The sequence below is a fragment of the Sarcophilus harrisii genome, chromosome 3, assembly GCF_902635505.1.
Source record: "Sarcophilus harrisii chromosome 3, mSarHar1.11, whole genome shotgun sequence".
Lineage (NCBI taxonomy): Eukaryota > Metazoa > Chordata > Mammalia > Dasyuromorphia > Dasyuridae > Sarcophilus > Sarcophilus harrisii.
The window spans coordinates 605,613,946-605,631,583 of NC_045428.1; the positions used below are offsets into that span (position 1 = coordinate 605,613,946).

Here is a 17,638-nt window from a genome sequence, read left to right on the forward strand (position 1 = left end):
CCTTCTTTCTTCATTTTTCTAAATAGTTTGCATAGTATTGGAATTAAGTAGTCATAAATATTTAATAGAATTCACATGTAAATCCATCTGGCCCTAGAGATTGTTTCTTAGGGAGTTGGTTAATAGCTTGTTCAAATTTTTTTTTCTAAAATGAGACTATTTAAGTAATTTATTTCCTCCTCTGTTAATCTGGGCAATCTATATTTTTATAAGTATTCATCCATTTCACTTAGATTATCATATTTATTGGCATGCAGTTGGGTAAAATAGTTCCTAATTATTGTGCTAATTTCCTTGTCACTGGTGGAGAGTTAATCCCTTTCATTTTGGATACCAACAATTTGATTTTCTTTCCTTTTTCTAATCAAATTAAAGTTTTTTTTTTTCATAAAAGGAACTCTTAGTTTTATTAGTTCAATAGTTTTTTTCCTTTAAATTTTATTAATCTCCCCTTTCATTTTCAGAATTTCAAATCTGGTATTTAATTTGGGGGGGTTTAATTTGTTCTTTTCTAGTTTTTTTAGTTGCATGTCCAATTTATTGATCTTCTTTTTCTCTATTTTATTCAAGTAAGCCACTAGAGATATAAAACTTCCCCTAAGAACTGCTTTGGCTATATCCTATAAATTTTGGCATGTTGTCTCATTATTGTCATTCTCTTGGATGAAATTATCAATTGTGTCTATGATTTGTTGTTCAATCCACTCATTCTTTAGGATCAGATTATTTAGTTTCCAATTCATTTTTGGTCTATTTTTCCCTGTCCCCTTATTACATGTAATTTTTATTACATCATGATCTGAAAAAAGGTTATTTTTACCTTTCTTTATTTAATTTTGAAGTTTTTATCCCTTAATACATGGTCAATTTTTGGGTAGGTTCCATGAATTGCTGAGAAAAAAAAGCATACTCTTTTTTTTGTCTCCATCCAATTTTCTGCAAAGGTCCATCACACCTAACTTTTCTGAAATTCTATTTACCTCCTTAACTTCTTTATTCAATTTATTTTGTGGTTGGATTTATCTAGTTCTGCTAAGTGAGCAGAACCAGGAGATCTTTGTACATGGCAACAATAAAATTATACAATGATTAATTCTGATGTTAGTGGCTCTTTTCAACAACGAGATGATCCAATTTTCTAGTGATGGAGAGAGCTTTGTCATCCCTCCTCAATTGCTTGACATTCATATACTATCATTTCTTCAGCCATTCCCCAGTTACTTGGTGTTCATTTTGTGGTTTCTGGAACAAAATATCCTTGAATAAATGCTTTGCTAACTGGACATGAATTTCTCTAATCTTTCTTTATACTGTTCAGTGGCTCCATGGATTAAATGTTGTATTTGGAACCACAAGGCCTGAGTTCTAATTCCTTCTCTGGCTCTTCCTGGACCATCATATAACCTGATTCTGCCTGAGTTTCCCCATCTGTAGAATGGGGATAACAAGGGTATCTGGTTTCCGGGGTTGACGTGAACATTACAGTGAATAATAATTATGAAACACTTTGCAAACATAAAATCGCTGTGGAAATCCTGGCTGTTTTTATGCTCATCATTCCTTCGGTCCCTGGTCTCATACTAAGTCAGTTGGCTAAAATATGAGGACATTTGAGTCAAATTGATATTCAAAAGAGCCGATACTTGAATGAACAGGGCACTAGATCAGGCAAAACTTGAGGCCCCATCCTGGCTCGGATGCTTCATACTCGGTAACTCTGAGCAAGGAACTCACCTCCTCTCTGAAATGGAGGCCTCAGGCTTCAATGTGCCCTTCCTCCTCTGTGTGTTCTCATCCAAAGGAGAATCCTATGTCCTTTACTTCTACACATTTCCCACCTGCATGAAGATTTGGACTGAGGAGGATTTCCCACCTGCAGCTACTGAGAGCCGTGGCTCAGGGCCCCAGATTTTGTGCAGGACCCAGCCTTTGCCACATGCAGCTGTCTCTGGAAAAGAACACTGAGTTCCCTGAGGGTCTGGTCATCGGCCTTGGCAGGGCATCGGCCTTGCATCTCAGAAGCTCTCTTCCTGTGGAATCCACCAAGCTCCCTTTAACTCCACCAGGTGTGATGTCAGTATGGTAAGCCTTCTCTGCCTATCCCCCGTGGCCAGGGGTCATCACCACATACCCAGGCCTAGCTGGAGGGAAGCAGAAAGAGATGACTGGCCCAGCCCCCAACCCAGTGAAAATCAAGCTCCTTCCCCACTTGAGCACAATCCCGGCTTCTGCCTTTCTTGCTCTTTCCAGCAGATGAGGATCAGGAAGCTGGGGCCTGCTGAAGTGGAGAAGGGCACAGGTCAGGTTGCCAGCAGCCCCACCAAGTGAGAGGGGTGGATTATATTTATCTTTATTATTTTATATATTACACATAAGTAATTATATATAGTATATAGGTATTACATTATAATTATGCCAATTAATCTAAAACAAAATTTCTCTCTATATTTTTACATCCTAAATTTCAGATTACATCCATATTTTCTTTCTTGTATGGAACTTCACAATGCATGCCAAACTGATCCCCAGTGGCTTATGGACTTGATAGCTGCTAGAAAGAATGGGTGGACAGAGCCAAGAATAAAAGGAATCGGGGTAAAGTCTTCACTGTGCCAAAAAAGTCCAGAGAATATGTGCCCAGTCTGCCAGCCTCGGGACGAACTCTGAACTCGGTTAATATTGACGGGGAAGCTCCAGGCCGCAGTTTTTTGTGAAAGAAACTAGACAATCCTGATTTTCAGAACGTAGGTGACACATAATTTGGGGAGAAAACCTCACCAAACAAGGGAGGGCCAGGGGAGCTGAGGGATTTTAAACCTCAGCTCCTCCTCTTTTACAATTGCCCAATATTCGATTTCTGATCTGAGAATAAACAAGTTCACAATGTGAGAATCGGCACTTTCAGAAGCAGATTCCAAGACAGGTGACCCCAACTTTTAAGGTGTCAGAAAACTCTTTTCAAGTTTCTCCAATTTAACCCTTCTGCAGTCAGGGTAGAAGGAAAAGGGGGTGCGGGAGGCCGAGCCCCTCAGCCGCTCCCTGGAACCCCGGACACACAGAGCCCCCAGCCAGAAGAGAAGGATGGAAACCCCCCCAGAGAGGCGCTGCTTCCTTGGCAGTCTTGCTGCAAGCCTTGGGGACCGCAGAAGGCTCTGAGTTCAAGCCACGTCTCTGCCCTGGGCTGAAAGAACCCTTCTTGTCACTGAGTGTTTTCTAAGTCTCGCAGCCAATGAGCCAATGAAGCAGGAACGGGTCACTGAGTGCCGAACAACTAAAGGCTTTGCCCTCCAAAGCCCAGAATCCGCCCCAACAAGGAGCCGTTCCATGGCACTGATGAGCCATTTCTGCGGACCCAAAGCGCCGGCTCTGGGGTACCCAAGGATGCCGGGCTTTTCTGGGGGACGGATCTCAGAAGATCTTCAGGCCTAGAGGGCCTCAGGGAGGGGGGAGGGGCTGGACCCAAGCCCTCAGTCCTCCTCCTTCTGGGGCTGAAGGAGCTGGTGAAAAGCGCTTTGCTGAAGGGATTGGAAAGAGCCCCGGGGTCACAGCGCGGTCCCTTCCCTTCCTTCCCAAGAGCTGATCCCCACAGAAGGGCCTTGGCCGGGACAGAACCTGGGCTTTCCTCGGGGGCCTGGCACTCCGGGGGGGGGGGGGGCTATTTAAGTCGGGGGACCTTTCACGCCCGTGTCAGGGCTGCCCGGGCGGAGGAGGGGGAAGGCCCAGAGCAGCAGCAGGAGGAGGCTGGCGCGACCCCTCCCCAGCCAGGGCGCCGGAGCCCGGGGCCAAGCACAGCGCCCAGCGCCCCCCGGAGCCTTCACGCCCTGCCCCGGCCCATCGGCTGCGGCGCCCCAGGGCATGCTGGGAGTCTCCCGGGGCGCCGGGTCTCAGGTTTACTTCTGTTCTTTAGTCTGCACCGGGCAAGAGGGGGAGGGGAGGCATCGATGCGCAGGCGCAGCCTGGGACTTCCCTTTTCTTTCTTAAGGCTCCCCTCCTCCCCCTCCCGCTGCAGTGGGGGGTCCCGTTGCCCGGCAGAGTCTCGAGCTCCGGTGCGCATGTGCAGGGTCCGATGGGGGGGTGCGCTGCAAGAGAGGGATGCTGGTGTGCGATTTGTGCAAGAAGGCGGGAGCTGGGCGTGGCGCGTGTGTAACAGCTGCGTGATCGCACGTGGGGGGTAGGTACCCGATGGCACGGGGGGGGGGGCTGTCCTGGGGGATTTCACCTGCGGGGCTGCCATGGGGGAGGGGCCGTGCTTGCGCATCGCTGGCTTGCGGGGGCTGCTGACCCCCCCCCCCCCATTGAGCCCGCGGTTTCCCGTGGTCTCACTCGCCCGTGGCCCTTTGTACACTGGGAGGGAGGGAGGGGCGAGGTCTGCTTGCCTCGGTTCCCAGTAAAAAGGGGGGTAAGGGCAGCCCCTTCCTCTCTGCCCTAATGCCATCCCTTGTGTGCGGCGCGGTCCAGGGCCCGGTATACAGCCGGCGCCCTCTGCTTGCAGCTCCCAGTGTAGCTTTGCCATTTGCCTGGTGATCAGTGCGGGCGGAGGCCGTTCTCGCAGGACGGGGAGGGGAAGGAGTTGCTCAGCGTCTGCGCGTCCCCTCCTCACCGCCCGCTGGTCCTGGGCCATCCCTGGGCAGTTCTGGAGCCTTTGGGAGGAGGGGGAGGAGCCTGTGGGGAAACTGAGGCAGGAGGGATGCAGGGCTTGGCCAGGGTCACACGAGGCTTCCGGGGATCCCAGGGAAGGCCCTATGATCCTGACCCCATGTGGCTCATGCCTCCAGGCTGCCCTTCCCCACAGGTGAGATCTCTCTGCCTCCTTGTCTCTGAGCGGAGATCCCGCATCCTCCTTCTCTAAGATTGTTCGGCCCCCTCCTGGGGCGCAGCCTCTCCCCACGCTCCCTGCCCTGAGACGTCTCTTTCATTCCGGACAGGTCGGCATCCAGCCTGGGCAGAGAAGGCTGGGACCCCGGCCTCCCTCTCTGAGGTCCCTCTCCCTCCCCAGCCCACTGACGTAGGACCAAGCCCGGAACCAGAGACATGGCCGCCGGCAGCCAGAGCCCCCCGTCCCAGGTGAGTGCGGCCCCTGCCCGGAGCTGAGCAGCAGCAGCCCAGGGGGCGCCCAGGAAGCTTCCTCCCGTCAGAGGGAGGGGGCCCTGGCAGGGCCGGAATCGCCCTCCTGGTGCTGCCCTTTTCCTGCCCCCGCAGGCCCCCCGGCTGCTCCCAGGGCTCTGGGTCCCTCTGCTGTCTCGGGTCCCATCAGTGAGCGCTGAGAATGTGGCTCCTGGGTGCCAAGCACTGGGCCCACCTCTGGGGGAGGTTGTCCACTAAGGGTCCCTGCCCTCCCTGAGCTAACAGTCCAGGCCGGAACAAGCATCTCATCAGCTGTGTCTACACAAGCTCTGTGCAGAGGAGACGGGAGGTGCTCTCAGAGGGAAAACTCTACCTGTCTGGGGGCCAAGAAACTCCCTTTTCTCAGAAGGTGAGGTTTTAGCTGAGATGAGGAGGAGGCCCAGGGAAGGCAGGAGGATATTCCCGGGTGCCAGTTAGGGGGATGGAGGGGCCTGGTCAAGGCTCAGCCAGAGCCCAGCGTCCTCGGGTCCAGGAGGAGGAGGGGAGGTGGGAAAAGACTGGCCTGGCTTTGGGAGCTGGTTCTGTGGCGGCTGCCATGTGCCAGGAGCCATTGAAATGGGTTTCCCTTGATCTTATTGTGAGAATTGTCAGGGTCTTTGCTGGGAACATCCTGAGAAAGGGAGCGAAGGGTCCTGCCAGAGGCTAAACTGGGCTTAATTTGTTCACTCAGGAGTTCCATGAGTGGCTGAGGGACGTGTGTGTCCTACTTCAACAGATGACACAGACACAGTCTCTCCTCCTGAGCTATAGGATTTCTCCATTGGCTTGGTTATTCTATATCTTGGAACAAGAATCACAAAGAAGCTCTGGGTGAGATCAGGTTAGGGCACCGAGAAAGGAAAAGGGACATTATTCAGAAAAGAAAAAAAGCTATAGGTGCATTTAGAGTTAGAAAGGTCTGTTACAGAGGGTTTTCCCGTAGCTCCATAGGTCAATCCAAGGACAACCTTAGTTGTTTGAGTACTCGTGGAATGATTCAACATTTGCCAAGTGCTTTTTTAGGTAAAATTTTCACCCAGGAATTGAGTCCATGACAATTCTTAATGGAATTGGCAGAAGGAACATAATGAAGGGGACATTGAATGTATTAATATTTAGCACAGCCAGTGTAGAATCAAGTGGACTTACTTATGTTTGCTTAAAAATTCACATTTAAAATGCCCATTTCCTAGATGAAAGCCTCAGTGACATAGGTTGGGATATGAGTGCAAATGGTGTGATTGTGTTTCCCAGAGTTCAAGGAGCAAAGAGATTGGGAGGGGGAGACGTCAAAATGACCAAAAACAGCGCCAGAGGGGATGGTGAGGGTTGGATGCCATTGAGAAGTCTCCCCAGCCAGGAGAGCAGGGCCTCTGGGTGGGCTGAGAGCTGAGGGAAGCAGGAGTCATGGCATGAAGGAGGCCCCAAGACCACTTGTGGTTCTGTGAGGGGGAGTCAGGGAGAACACAGGTCGGCCCCCTGATCTCTCTGATCTCCGGGCTCAGACCTACCCAGGGAGTGCAAGCACAGCCCTGTATTTCTAAGAGAAAATTATGTCAAGGAAAAGGGGAGCTTATTCTCCTCAGGGCTTCTGTCATGAACAGAAGTCCTAGGCAAAGTTTGCTCAGACCCAGTGGAAACCAGAAAAGGCTCTTGTGACTTCTGTGAGCAAAGACAGGGTCCCCAGAGGGTCCAAGAAGCCCATTTTGCCTCATTCCTAAGGCCCTAAGCTTCTCCTTTTTCTCCACTTATATTCATGGATAATATCAAACTTTGACGATAGACTGTTGTCTACTAATAGAAATGGCTCTTGGGAAAATTAAGATTCTGGAAGACATACCATCCCTCAGTGTAAATCTAGTTTTATGGAATCGAGTTTGTCCTAAACTAGATTATAAAGTTTCATTGAAAGTCCCATGTGTTCTCCTTTTAGGATACTGTAATGTTTGACCTTTTATAGATAGAACATCCCTCTATTAAAAATATACTAAAAATTGGGCATTAAGAGAATACGTTTTGAATCAGAATGATTCTATTTGTGTTATTTGAGTACAATCACTCTAGAGTGTCATATTGCTAAATGGTTAATAAATGATTTTCTTTGTAAGAGATTCAGGACTGGTTTCAATTGAATTTCCTTTGATTACTGACAGGTTTATGGAATTTATAGGATTATGATTCTTTTTTTTTTTTTTTATATCAACTTTTTTTTTTTTTTAATTTAATAGCCTTTTATTTACAGGATATATACATGGGTAACTTTACAGCATTAACAATTGCCAAACCTCTTGTTCCAATTTTTCACCTCTTACCCCCCCCACCCCCTCCCCTAAATGGCAGGATGACCAGTAGATGTTAAATATATTAAAATATAACTTAGATACACAATAAGTATACATGACCAAAACATTATTTTGCTGTACAAAAAGAATCAGACTCTGAATTATTGTACAATTAGCTTGTGAAGGAAATCAAAAATGCAGGTGTGCATAAATATAGGGATTGGGAATTCAATGTAATGGTTTTTAGTCATAGGATTATGATTCTAATGGTTCTTTTATTCTGCTAGATGGTCACTTACAAATAATTCCTTGAACCTGATGCAATGATATCCTTAGGAAAGCAAATCCTTTTTTAATCAAGATGTTCTAAAATCATGATTTACAGTTTTGGAATATTTATCAAATAATATTTATAAATTTATGCATGCAGTTAGGTTGATTTTGTTTCACAATTAATAGTAATAATAATAACTTTCTGTTGGGAAATGAATAAAGGTGAATATCAGTTAATTTTTTAGGAAGTTTTTTGGCTTTTATCAGGTAGCTGCCTTGACTCAGTGTCTAACGAATGCAAGGAAGTGGTTTAGGAAAATTCTCCAATTCTATCTGGTAAGTCATCTGTGCTAGTTGCTCATCTCAGTTCAACTGAGACTTTATTCAAAATGGAACTTTTTCCTTGAATACAGTTGATGTTACAGATCATGGAATGGGGAAAGCAAGAGAATGTCTCTTCCTTAATTGCCATAGTGGACAGATGGGAAGCCAAAAGTGTAATATACATTACAAATAGAAGATGAGTTTGTTTTTTAAGAAAATCAGAGTGACAAAAAAAGTGAGGATTTTTATCTGCAGGAAAGAGAATTGCTCCAGAAAATGCCAACTGAAAGAGCCAGTCCTGTCATTCTGCTGAAATTCTGCCCTTCGGTGTAACAATAGAGAATGCCTGATTTGGCTGGAAGCAGTCTCATACTATTCCATTGTGGACATATTGGGAATAATATATCTCTACGATATTTCTCTTGCTTTCATCTAGTTAAGAATATTTCAGGCCTTAAGGAAGTTTAGCAAATCTTTTTTTTTTTTCCCTTTCTTCTTTCTTCAGTGATCAATTTTCAGGTTCTGCTGACTTGAGAATCTAAAGTCCTTGTCAACTTCTCCCAAACTCTTCATAAAATTTCCTTAACATGTCACTTAGGACACTTCTGATGGGGATCTCCCCTACCTCACTGATATGTCACTAACATTTTCCCTCCTTTCATCTGGATAAGCATTGTACAGTAAGAAAACTTTACAAGCTTTTAGTATTCCAACATGATTCTTACTTTAAACAGAAAAGGCTTTTCTCAGAATCCCATAGGGCTCTTAATGCCTGGTTACAAAGTGTTAGCTGATAGTCATAAAGATTATGTGACTTTTAGGCAAATCCCATCTCTACTGCATATCCTCCTCTAGATCCTGGAATCTCAGCTCTAAATCATGTGACTTTTGACTTTTTAGGAGTTGGTGACCTTCAAGGATGTGATGGTGAACTTCACTGAGGAGGAGTGGGGGCTCTTGGACCCTTCTCAGAAGAAGCTGTACATGGAAGTCACACTGGAGAATGTGCAGAATCTGCTGTCCCTGGGTAAAAACCATTTCCTGTCTTTTCTTGGTTTTAGTTGTCAGGCCAAAAATAGCACAAGCAGGAGAAAATAGGGCCATACTCTGCTGCATCTCAGCTTTAGGAGCTGTGAGGTAGTGCACATTCCTCTGGGTGCTCCAATTTTCCATCTACTTTTTCATACCTTGTAGCCTTTTCAGATTGAATCATTTCCCTCCAGGGCAACAGCTGCAGCAACAGATGATCTGAGTTCATTATCAGAGGAAGAACATAAAGTTTAAAAAGCCTTACCTATTTCAAAGAGACATGTCAAAGGGTCACAAGGCCCCATAATGTTATTGGAAGAATTTCTAAAACCTTTAAAAAAATTAAGGAGAGATTGAGGAAAAATTAAAGGAACAAAAGAAGAGAAATACAAAGAATTCAAGAAAATGGTGAAAAGAAACTTTGAAGAAAATTATTTTAAAAAAAGAGAAATCCACAAACTTAAAATATTTCAAAAACTAGAATTGGACAAGAGGAAGTTATGTTGCAGGACACTAAGAAATACTAAAAGCCCTCTGTATAGTATTCAATATTGTGTTGAAAGTTCTGGAATAATAATAAAAGAAGAGAAATAAAATAGTTGAAATGACCTAATAATGACATAATAGATAAAATAAAAACATCTCTTTTTGCTGATGGTATGTTGATCTCTGTGGAAAATCTCAAAGACTCAATTAAAACTTTGTTAGAAGAGTCAATAAGTTTAGCAAAATAGCAGGATATAAATCAAACCTATATAATTTAGCAACATCCCTATATATCGCCAACAAAACCTTACAAGAAGATATAGTAAAGACTACCCATTTAAAATAACTGTAGCCAGTATAAAATACCTGAGAGTATACCTGCCAGAACAAAATCAGGAACTACATGAACATAAACATAAAAAATGTTATCCAAATAAAATCTGATTTCGATAATTGGAGAGATTCTGATTGTTCGTGCATAAGCACAGCCAATATAATAAACATGACATTTTTATCTAAACTATTATTTTCTTTCTTTTTTTTCTTTTTCTTTTCTTTTTTTATTTAATAGCCTTTTATTTACAGGTTATATGTATGGGTAACTTTACAGCATTGACAATTGCCAAACCTCTTGTTCCAATTTTTCACCTCTTACCCCCCCCCCCCCTCCCCCAGATGGCAGGATGACCAGTAGATGTTAAATATATTAAAATATAAATTAGATACACAATAAGTATACATGACCAAACCGTTATTTTGCTGTACAAAAAGAATCAGACTCTGAAATATTGTACAATTAGCCTGTGAAGGAAATCAAAAATGCAGGTGGGCAAAAATATGGGGATTGGGGAATTCAATGTAATGGTTTTTAGTCATCACCCAGAGTTCTTTCGCTGGGCGTAGCTGGTTCAGTTCATTCCTGCTCCATTGGAAATGATTTGGTTGATCACATTGCTGAGGATGGCCAGGTCCATCAGAACTGGTCATCATATAGTATTGTTGTTGAAGTATATAATGATCTCTTGACCCTGCTTGTTTCACTCAGCATCAGTTCATGTAAGTCTCTCCAAGCCTTTCTGAAATCTTCCTGTTGGTCATTTCTTACAGAACAATAATATTCCATAATATTCATATACCACAATTTATTCAGCCATTCTCCAAGTGATGGGCATCCATTCAGTTTCCAGTTTCTAGCCACTACAAAGAGGGCTGCCACAAACATTCGTGCACATACAGGTCCCTTTCCCTTCTTTATGATCTCTTTGGGATGTAAGCGCATTAGTAACACTGCTGGATCAAAGGGTATGCACAGTTTGATAACTTTTTGAGCTTAGTTCCAAACTGTTCTCCAGAATGGTTGAATTCGTTCACAACTCCACCAACAATGGATTAAACTATTCTTTTCAATTTGATTTACTCATTCAAATGACCAAAAACTGATTTTAATTAAATATAGAAAAAAGCATAAACTAGGAAGATCAAAAGGTCAGGAGGAGGAAAAAACTAATGAAAAAGATTTAGCAGACTCATAAAGTGCATTATAAGTGAATCATACCAAAACTCTTGGGAACTGGCTAAGAAACAGAAACATAGATCAGTGAAACACAAAAGACATACATTTTATAGCAGCACTAAATATCCTTATATTTGACAAATGTAAATAATGACTATTTTGGGGGATAAAAAAATCATTATTTGGTAAAAATTCTTGAGAAAACTGGAAAGTATGGCAGAAAAAGGGCATAGACCACTGAAGACTAGGTCAGAGTAGATACACTACCTACATCTAAAGGAAGCTTTTACAAGAAAATTTGAAGGACACAGAATGTATTAGGTATTATATTTATGGATAGGTGCATTATTTATGAATAAATGAGGGAAAGAGAAGAGAGTGAAGTGTCTATGGATAATTTTGTTTACACTGGTTCAACAATGTTTTGGACAAATAAAAGAAAGGTATTTAAGACCAGAAGGAAAGAAGAAAATTAAAAAAAAAACAAAAACATTTTACAGACTGTTTCTTGATAAAGTTCTTCTATCATATATAGAATATATATTATATAAAGATCTTGGTAAAATCTAAAAGAATATAAGTTGTTTCCCTGTTGATAAAGGGTTCAAGGATGTGGACAGTTTTTCAATGAAGAAATCCAAACAATTTAAAGTCATATGAAAAAATGTAAAAAAAAGTAAAGCCATATGAAAGTAAAGTCTAAGTCATTACTAGTAATTATTAAGAAATGCAAATGAAACAATCTTGATGTCATTTTTTTACTTCTCAGATGGGCTAAAATAATTGTAAGCAAAGGTGATAATCAAGTATTTTTTCCTTTAAAAAAAATTTCCTCCTACTTATATGCAAAGTAATGTTTTTTTTTTTTATTTCACATTCATTTTTTACATATTTCCATTTGAGTCATGTTGGGGTAGAAAAATCAAAACAAAAGGGAAAAACCAAAAGGAAAAAAAAAAGAAAATAGAAAATAAAACAAAACTGAATGTAGCATGTGCTGATTCAGTCTTCATAGTTCTCTGTGGATGTGGATGGTTTTTCCATCTAAAGGTTCTTAGATTGGCCTTTTATCACTGAATCTCTAAGAAGAATCAAGTTGATCATAGTTGATCTTCAAAAAATCTTTCAGTTGCTCTGTATGATGGCTCTGCTTGTTTTATCCAGTATCACTTGATGTGAATCTTTCCAATCCTTTCTCATCTCAGTCTGTTCATCATTTGACATCAAAAAATAATATTTTGTTACTTCGAAATACCATAACCTTTTTGGTTATGGCATATTCCTTTTTGGATTCTCTTTTAGGAAGTAATCATTGGATTCTTTCAATGGCTATTATATCCTTTGGTTCTAGAATATCAGGACACTTTTCTTAAAGATATCTTGAAATATGTAGTCTAGATCTTTTTTCTGTCATGGTTTTCAGATACTGCAATAATTCTTAAATTCTCTCTTTTAGATCTCTTTTCCAGGTTGGTTATTTTTCCACCGAGGTATTTTACCCTTCTATTTTTTTCGTTTGTTTTGGTTTTGTTTGACTGATTGTTGATTTCTCATTGAGTCATTCAATTCCTTTTGTTCAATTTGAATTTTTAGTAAATTATTTTCTTCAGTTAGCTTTTTCATGTCCTTTTGAATTTGGCCAATTGAACTTTTAAATGACTTCTTTCTTTCATTGGATTTTTCTTTTCCATTTCACCAATTCCATTTTTGAGGACTTTGTTATCTTTTCCATTCACCAATGCTGTTTTTCCAGGAGTTGTTTTCTTTTTCCATCTTGCCAAATCTATTTTGAAAGGAGTTGTTTTCTTCAGATAATTTCTGTGTTTCTTTAGCCATTCTCAATTGATGGGCATCTACTCATTTTCTTCTTCTTTGCAACACAAAATGAGATTCTACAAATATTTTTGCACATGTGGGTCCTTTTCCCTCTTTATGATTTCTTGGGTATTCGGATCCAATGGGGTTTACTGCTATATCACAGGATACACAGAGTTTTAGGTGTGTTGGGGCCTAATCCCAAATTGCTCTCCAGAATGGATGGATCTGGTCACAACTCCACCAACAGGGTATTAGCATCCCACTTTTCCCTCATCCTTTCCAACATTCCTCATTATCATTTCCTGTCATCTGAGGTGTGAGGTGGTAATACCCATGGTCTCCTGAGAATGCTACAGAAGTGTTCAGCTCCTCTCTCTAGGACCCTGTTGGTATCAGTAATCAGTGTGGTTCCATCAGCACTGATTACTTCAGCTTCACCCTATTAGGTCTGTGGCCCATAAATAGTTTTCAGGCATTGTAAAAGCAGTCAGCACCAACCTGAATTTTATGTGGCCTCTTACTGAGCCCAGAATTCTGAATCTGTCTCAAGTTTTGTTTCCACTTAGCTTTTGATGGAGTTAAATGCTGACTTTTTAAATGATTGAAGTAACTTACTTGCAGACCTTGCAGAGTTCTGAGTTTTTCTTTCACACCATCTGAATTTTCCCACTATTTGCAACATATCAGTTTGGATATTTCCAAGTGTTCTGTCCGGGATGAGTAACTGGAGTACTCTCTGACAATTCTCTAAAAGCTGCCAGTCCCTTTCAGCTGAAATATTGCAAACCCTATTGTCTCCAAATTAGAAACAAACTGTTCTCCCATAGAGAATCACTTTAATCTTCTGATATTGAATCTGGCAGTTATCTTGCCCTGTGGCTGCCCCTTCTCTTGAAGGACCAGTACACTGGGGTGTCCATCTCGTTGGTCATTTTCACATCCTGTAGGTCTCTTCTCTTTACAGAGAACAAGCCTATTAAATGCCAGTTTTTGCTACAGGAATATATCCATGAAGTTTTATGCTGTTGAGGTTAGTAAAGACAAGGGCATGAGCTACCTAAGTCTAAAGTCACATTGCTTTTGCTATTAATTATCTATGTATAACTTTTTGTGACTCTATGTTTGATGGTTCATTTTCTTCAGATGGGGAACTCAAGTTTGAATGGAATGAGATGACTGGAAATCTGGGACTTTTTGTGGAAGAATGTGACCTGCAAAAATTCATGAAGAATGGTCCCCGTGCCTTGACTTTGAGAGAAATCCATGCCTCTAACATCCAAGTAGATAATCCAAGTACTGACTGTGAATTGGATGAAAGTAGAAAGAGATTCAGGCAATCTTCTTTCCTAAATCACTATAAGAAAATGAATTCAGGGAATAACTGGCTACTGGATAGTGAATATCAGAAATGTTTTCCTAAACAGGTAGAGCTTTTTGATTCCCAAGAGAAGCCTGCTGAAATACTAATGAATCCAGATAATCAATGGGAAATGGCCTTCAGCAAGAGTTCAGACCTCATTAAACATCAGAAAAATGATAATGGGGAAATGTTTTGTGTTGATAGTCAAGATAGAAAGGCCTTGAGTCAATCTTCTAAACTCATTATTGATCAGGCAATTCACATAAGAAAACAACCTGATGAGTATAATGAATGTGAAACAATCTCATCCGATCATTCATCTCTTCCTACCCAATTTAGAGTTGACCCTGAAATGAAAAAACCTTCATTTGTTGAGTGTGGGAAGGCCTATTCTTGGAATTCAGATCTTGACAGATCTCAGAAGATTCATATTGGAGGGGTTTATAAATGTAATGAAGGTAAGAAGATCTTCCCAAAGCGATTCTTTCTAGCTGTACCTGAGGGAATCGATACCAGAGAGAAATCTTTTTTATGTGATCAATGTGGAAAGGCTTTCAGATACAATTATAAGCTTATTGAACATCAGAGAATTCACACTGGAGAAAAACCATATAAATGTAATCAATGTGGAAAAGCTTTCAGATACAATTACAAGCTTATTGAACATCAGAGAATTCACACTGGAGAAAAACCATATAAATGTAATCAATGTGGAAAGGCTTTCAGATACAATTACAAGCTTATTGAACATCAGAGAATTCACACTGGAGAAAAACCATATAAATGTAATCAATGTGGAAAGGCTTTTCGACTCACTTCCATTCTTGCTTATCATCAGAGAATCCACACTGGCAAAAAACCTTTTGAATGTCATCACTGTGGAAAAGTTTTTACATTCAAGCCTTATCTTATTGAACATCAGAGAATCCATGCTGGAGGCAAACCATATAAATGTAATCATTGTGAAAAGGCTTTTAGGTATAGTTCCAAGCTTGCTGAACATCAGAGAATCCACACTGGAGAAAAACCTTTTGAATGTAATGACTGTGGAAAAGCATTTACACGCAAACATTGTCTTACTGAACATCAGAGAATCCACACTGGAGAAAAACCTTATAAATGTGATCAGTGTGGAAAGGCTTTTCGACTCAGTTTCATTCTTGCTTTACATCAGAGAATCCACACTGGAGAGAAACCTTTTGAATGTAATCAATGTGAAAAGGCTTTCACAAAGTGGCATCTTCTTGCTTATCATCAGAGAATCCACAAGAAACCTTTTGAATGTAATCAGTGTGAAAAGACTTTCAGATGCAATTACAAACTTGCTGAACATCAGAGAATACATACAGGAGAAAAACCTTATAAATGTAATCAATGTGAAAAAGCTTTCACACGAAAGGGAGATCTTAATAAACATCAGAGTGTTCACACTGGAGAAAAACCTTATAAATGTGATCAGTGTGGAAAGGCTTTTCGACTCCGTTCCATTCTTGCTCATCATCAAAGAACCCACACTGGAAAGAAACCTTTTGAATGTATTCAGTGTGGAAAGGCTTTTACACAGAAAGGAAATCTTGTTGAACATCAAAGAATCCACGCTGGAGAGAAACCTTTTGAATGTAATCAATGTGGAAAGGCTTTCACAAACAAATATAAGCTTGCTGACCCTCAGACTACCCACACTGCAAAGAAACCTTTTGAATGTATTCAGTGTGGAAAGGCTTTTACACTGAAAAGAAATCTTGTTGGACATCAGAGAGTCCACACTAGAGAGAAATATTTTGAATGTAATCAATGTGGAAAGGCTTTCAGATTCAATCATAGTCTTGCAGAACATCAGAGAATCCACACTGGAGAGAAATCTTTTGAATGTAATCAATGTGGCAAAGCTTTTATACGCAAGGCTTACCTTACTGAACATCAGAGAATTCATACTGAAGGCAAACCTTATAAATGTAATCAATGTGGAAAGGCTTTTACACGTAAAGCTTATCTTACTGAACATCAAGGGATCCACAAAGGAGAAAAACCTTATAAATGTAATCAGTGTGAAAAGGCTTTTACATATAGTTGCAAGCTTGCAGAACATCAGAGAATCCACACTGGAGAAAAACCTTTTGAATGTGATCAATGTGGAAAAGCTTTCACCCGAAAGGGAGATCTTAATAAACATCAGAGTATCCACACTGGAGAAAAACCTTATAAATGTGATCAATGTGGAAAAGCTTTTCGACTCAGTTCCATCCTTGCTCATCATCAAAGAATCCACACTGGAAAGAAACCTTTTGAATGTAATCAGTGTGGAAAGGCTTTCAGATTCAATCACAGTCTCGCAGAACATCAGAGAATCCACACTGGTGAGAAACCTTTTAAATGTAATCAGTGTGGAAAGTCTTTTATACGCAAGGCACGTCTTACTGTACATCAGAGAACTCACATTGGAAAGAAATTTTTTGACAGTAGTTAAGTGTGGAAAAGCTTTTATATAGAAGCGAAATCTTGTTGAACATCAAAGAACCCAAACTGGAGAGAAACATTTGAATGTAGACAGTGAGGAAATGATTTCACACAAAGTCCTTTTCAGGTGCACTTCAGATAATCCACACTGGAGAGAAAACTTATAAATGAAATTAATGTGGAAAGGCATTCAGATATAAATCCAAAATTGGTAAACGTTAGATGCAGGGGTGCTCAAACTTTTTAAATGGGGGCCAGTTCACTGTCCCTCAGAGTGCTGGAGGACTGGACTATAGTAAAAACAAAAACTTTTGTTTTGTGGGCCTTTAAATAAAGAAACTTCATAGCCCTGGGTGAAGGGGATAAACGTCCTCAGCTGCTGCAGCTGGCCCACGGGTTGTAGTTTGAAAACCCCTGCATTAGAGAATCCACACTTAGGATAAGAATTATTGTGATGACCGCGTATTTTAAAATCAGCCAGAGTCAGGAATTCAGGTTAGGGGAAAATCGTCAATCTTTATTCTTAGCAGAGATGAAGAAAGATCGGAGGTAGAAGGGAATCGGCAATAGCAATGTCAGCAGCTGAGTCAAGAAGCTAGCCAGACCAGAAGCCATGAGACCAGCAGCCACCAGAATGGAACCCAGCCCCAATCTCTCTCCCCCTCTCTTCCTGTCTCTCTGCCTCCACCCACTAAAACTGTCATTTCCTATACACCACATCGGGACTTGCACAGAGAGTGGGCGGGGGCCATTCTCTATCCAAGCATGTATATTAATAGAATATAGTCCAATTACTATTTAACCTCCTGTGCTTGACACCTCAGTGCATCAACTCAAGCCTCAACCCATTACAAATTATGACTATAATCAATGTGAAATGAATTTCACAAACAGCTCCCATTTGGCTATAGATGAGACAATCCACAGTGGAGAGAAATGTTATAAATGTATTCAATGAAGAAAGGCTTTCAGATGGAAATCTCTTGTTAAACA

The 17,638-nt window shown here is 41.3% G+C and overlaps 1 protein-coding gene across 1 annotated transcript; it reads left to right on the top strand.

The window, feature by feature from the left end:
- Window positions 1-3,839: 3,839 nt before the first annotated feature.
- Window positions 3,840-17,168, top strand: LOC100932700 (zinc finger protein 665-like). The gene is made up of 4 exons (XM_031963961.1): window positions 3,840-4,171; window positions 4,926-5,064; window positions 8,883-9,009; window positions 13,972-17,168. The coding sequence occupies exons 2-4, from the start codon at window positions 5,032-5,034 to the stop codon at window positions 16,653-16,655; spliced, it is 2,844 nt and encodes a 947-aa protein (XP_031819821.1). The 5' UTR covers window positions 3,840-4,171; window positions 4,926-5,031; the 3' UTR covers window positions 16,656-17,168.
- Window positions 17,169-17,638: the final 470 nt, after the last annotated feature.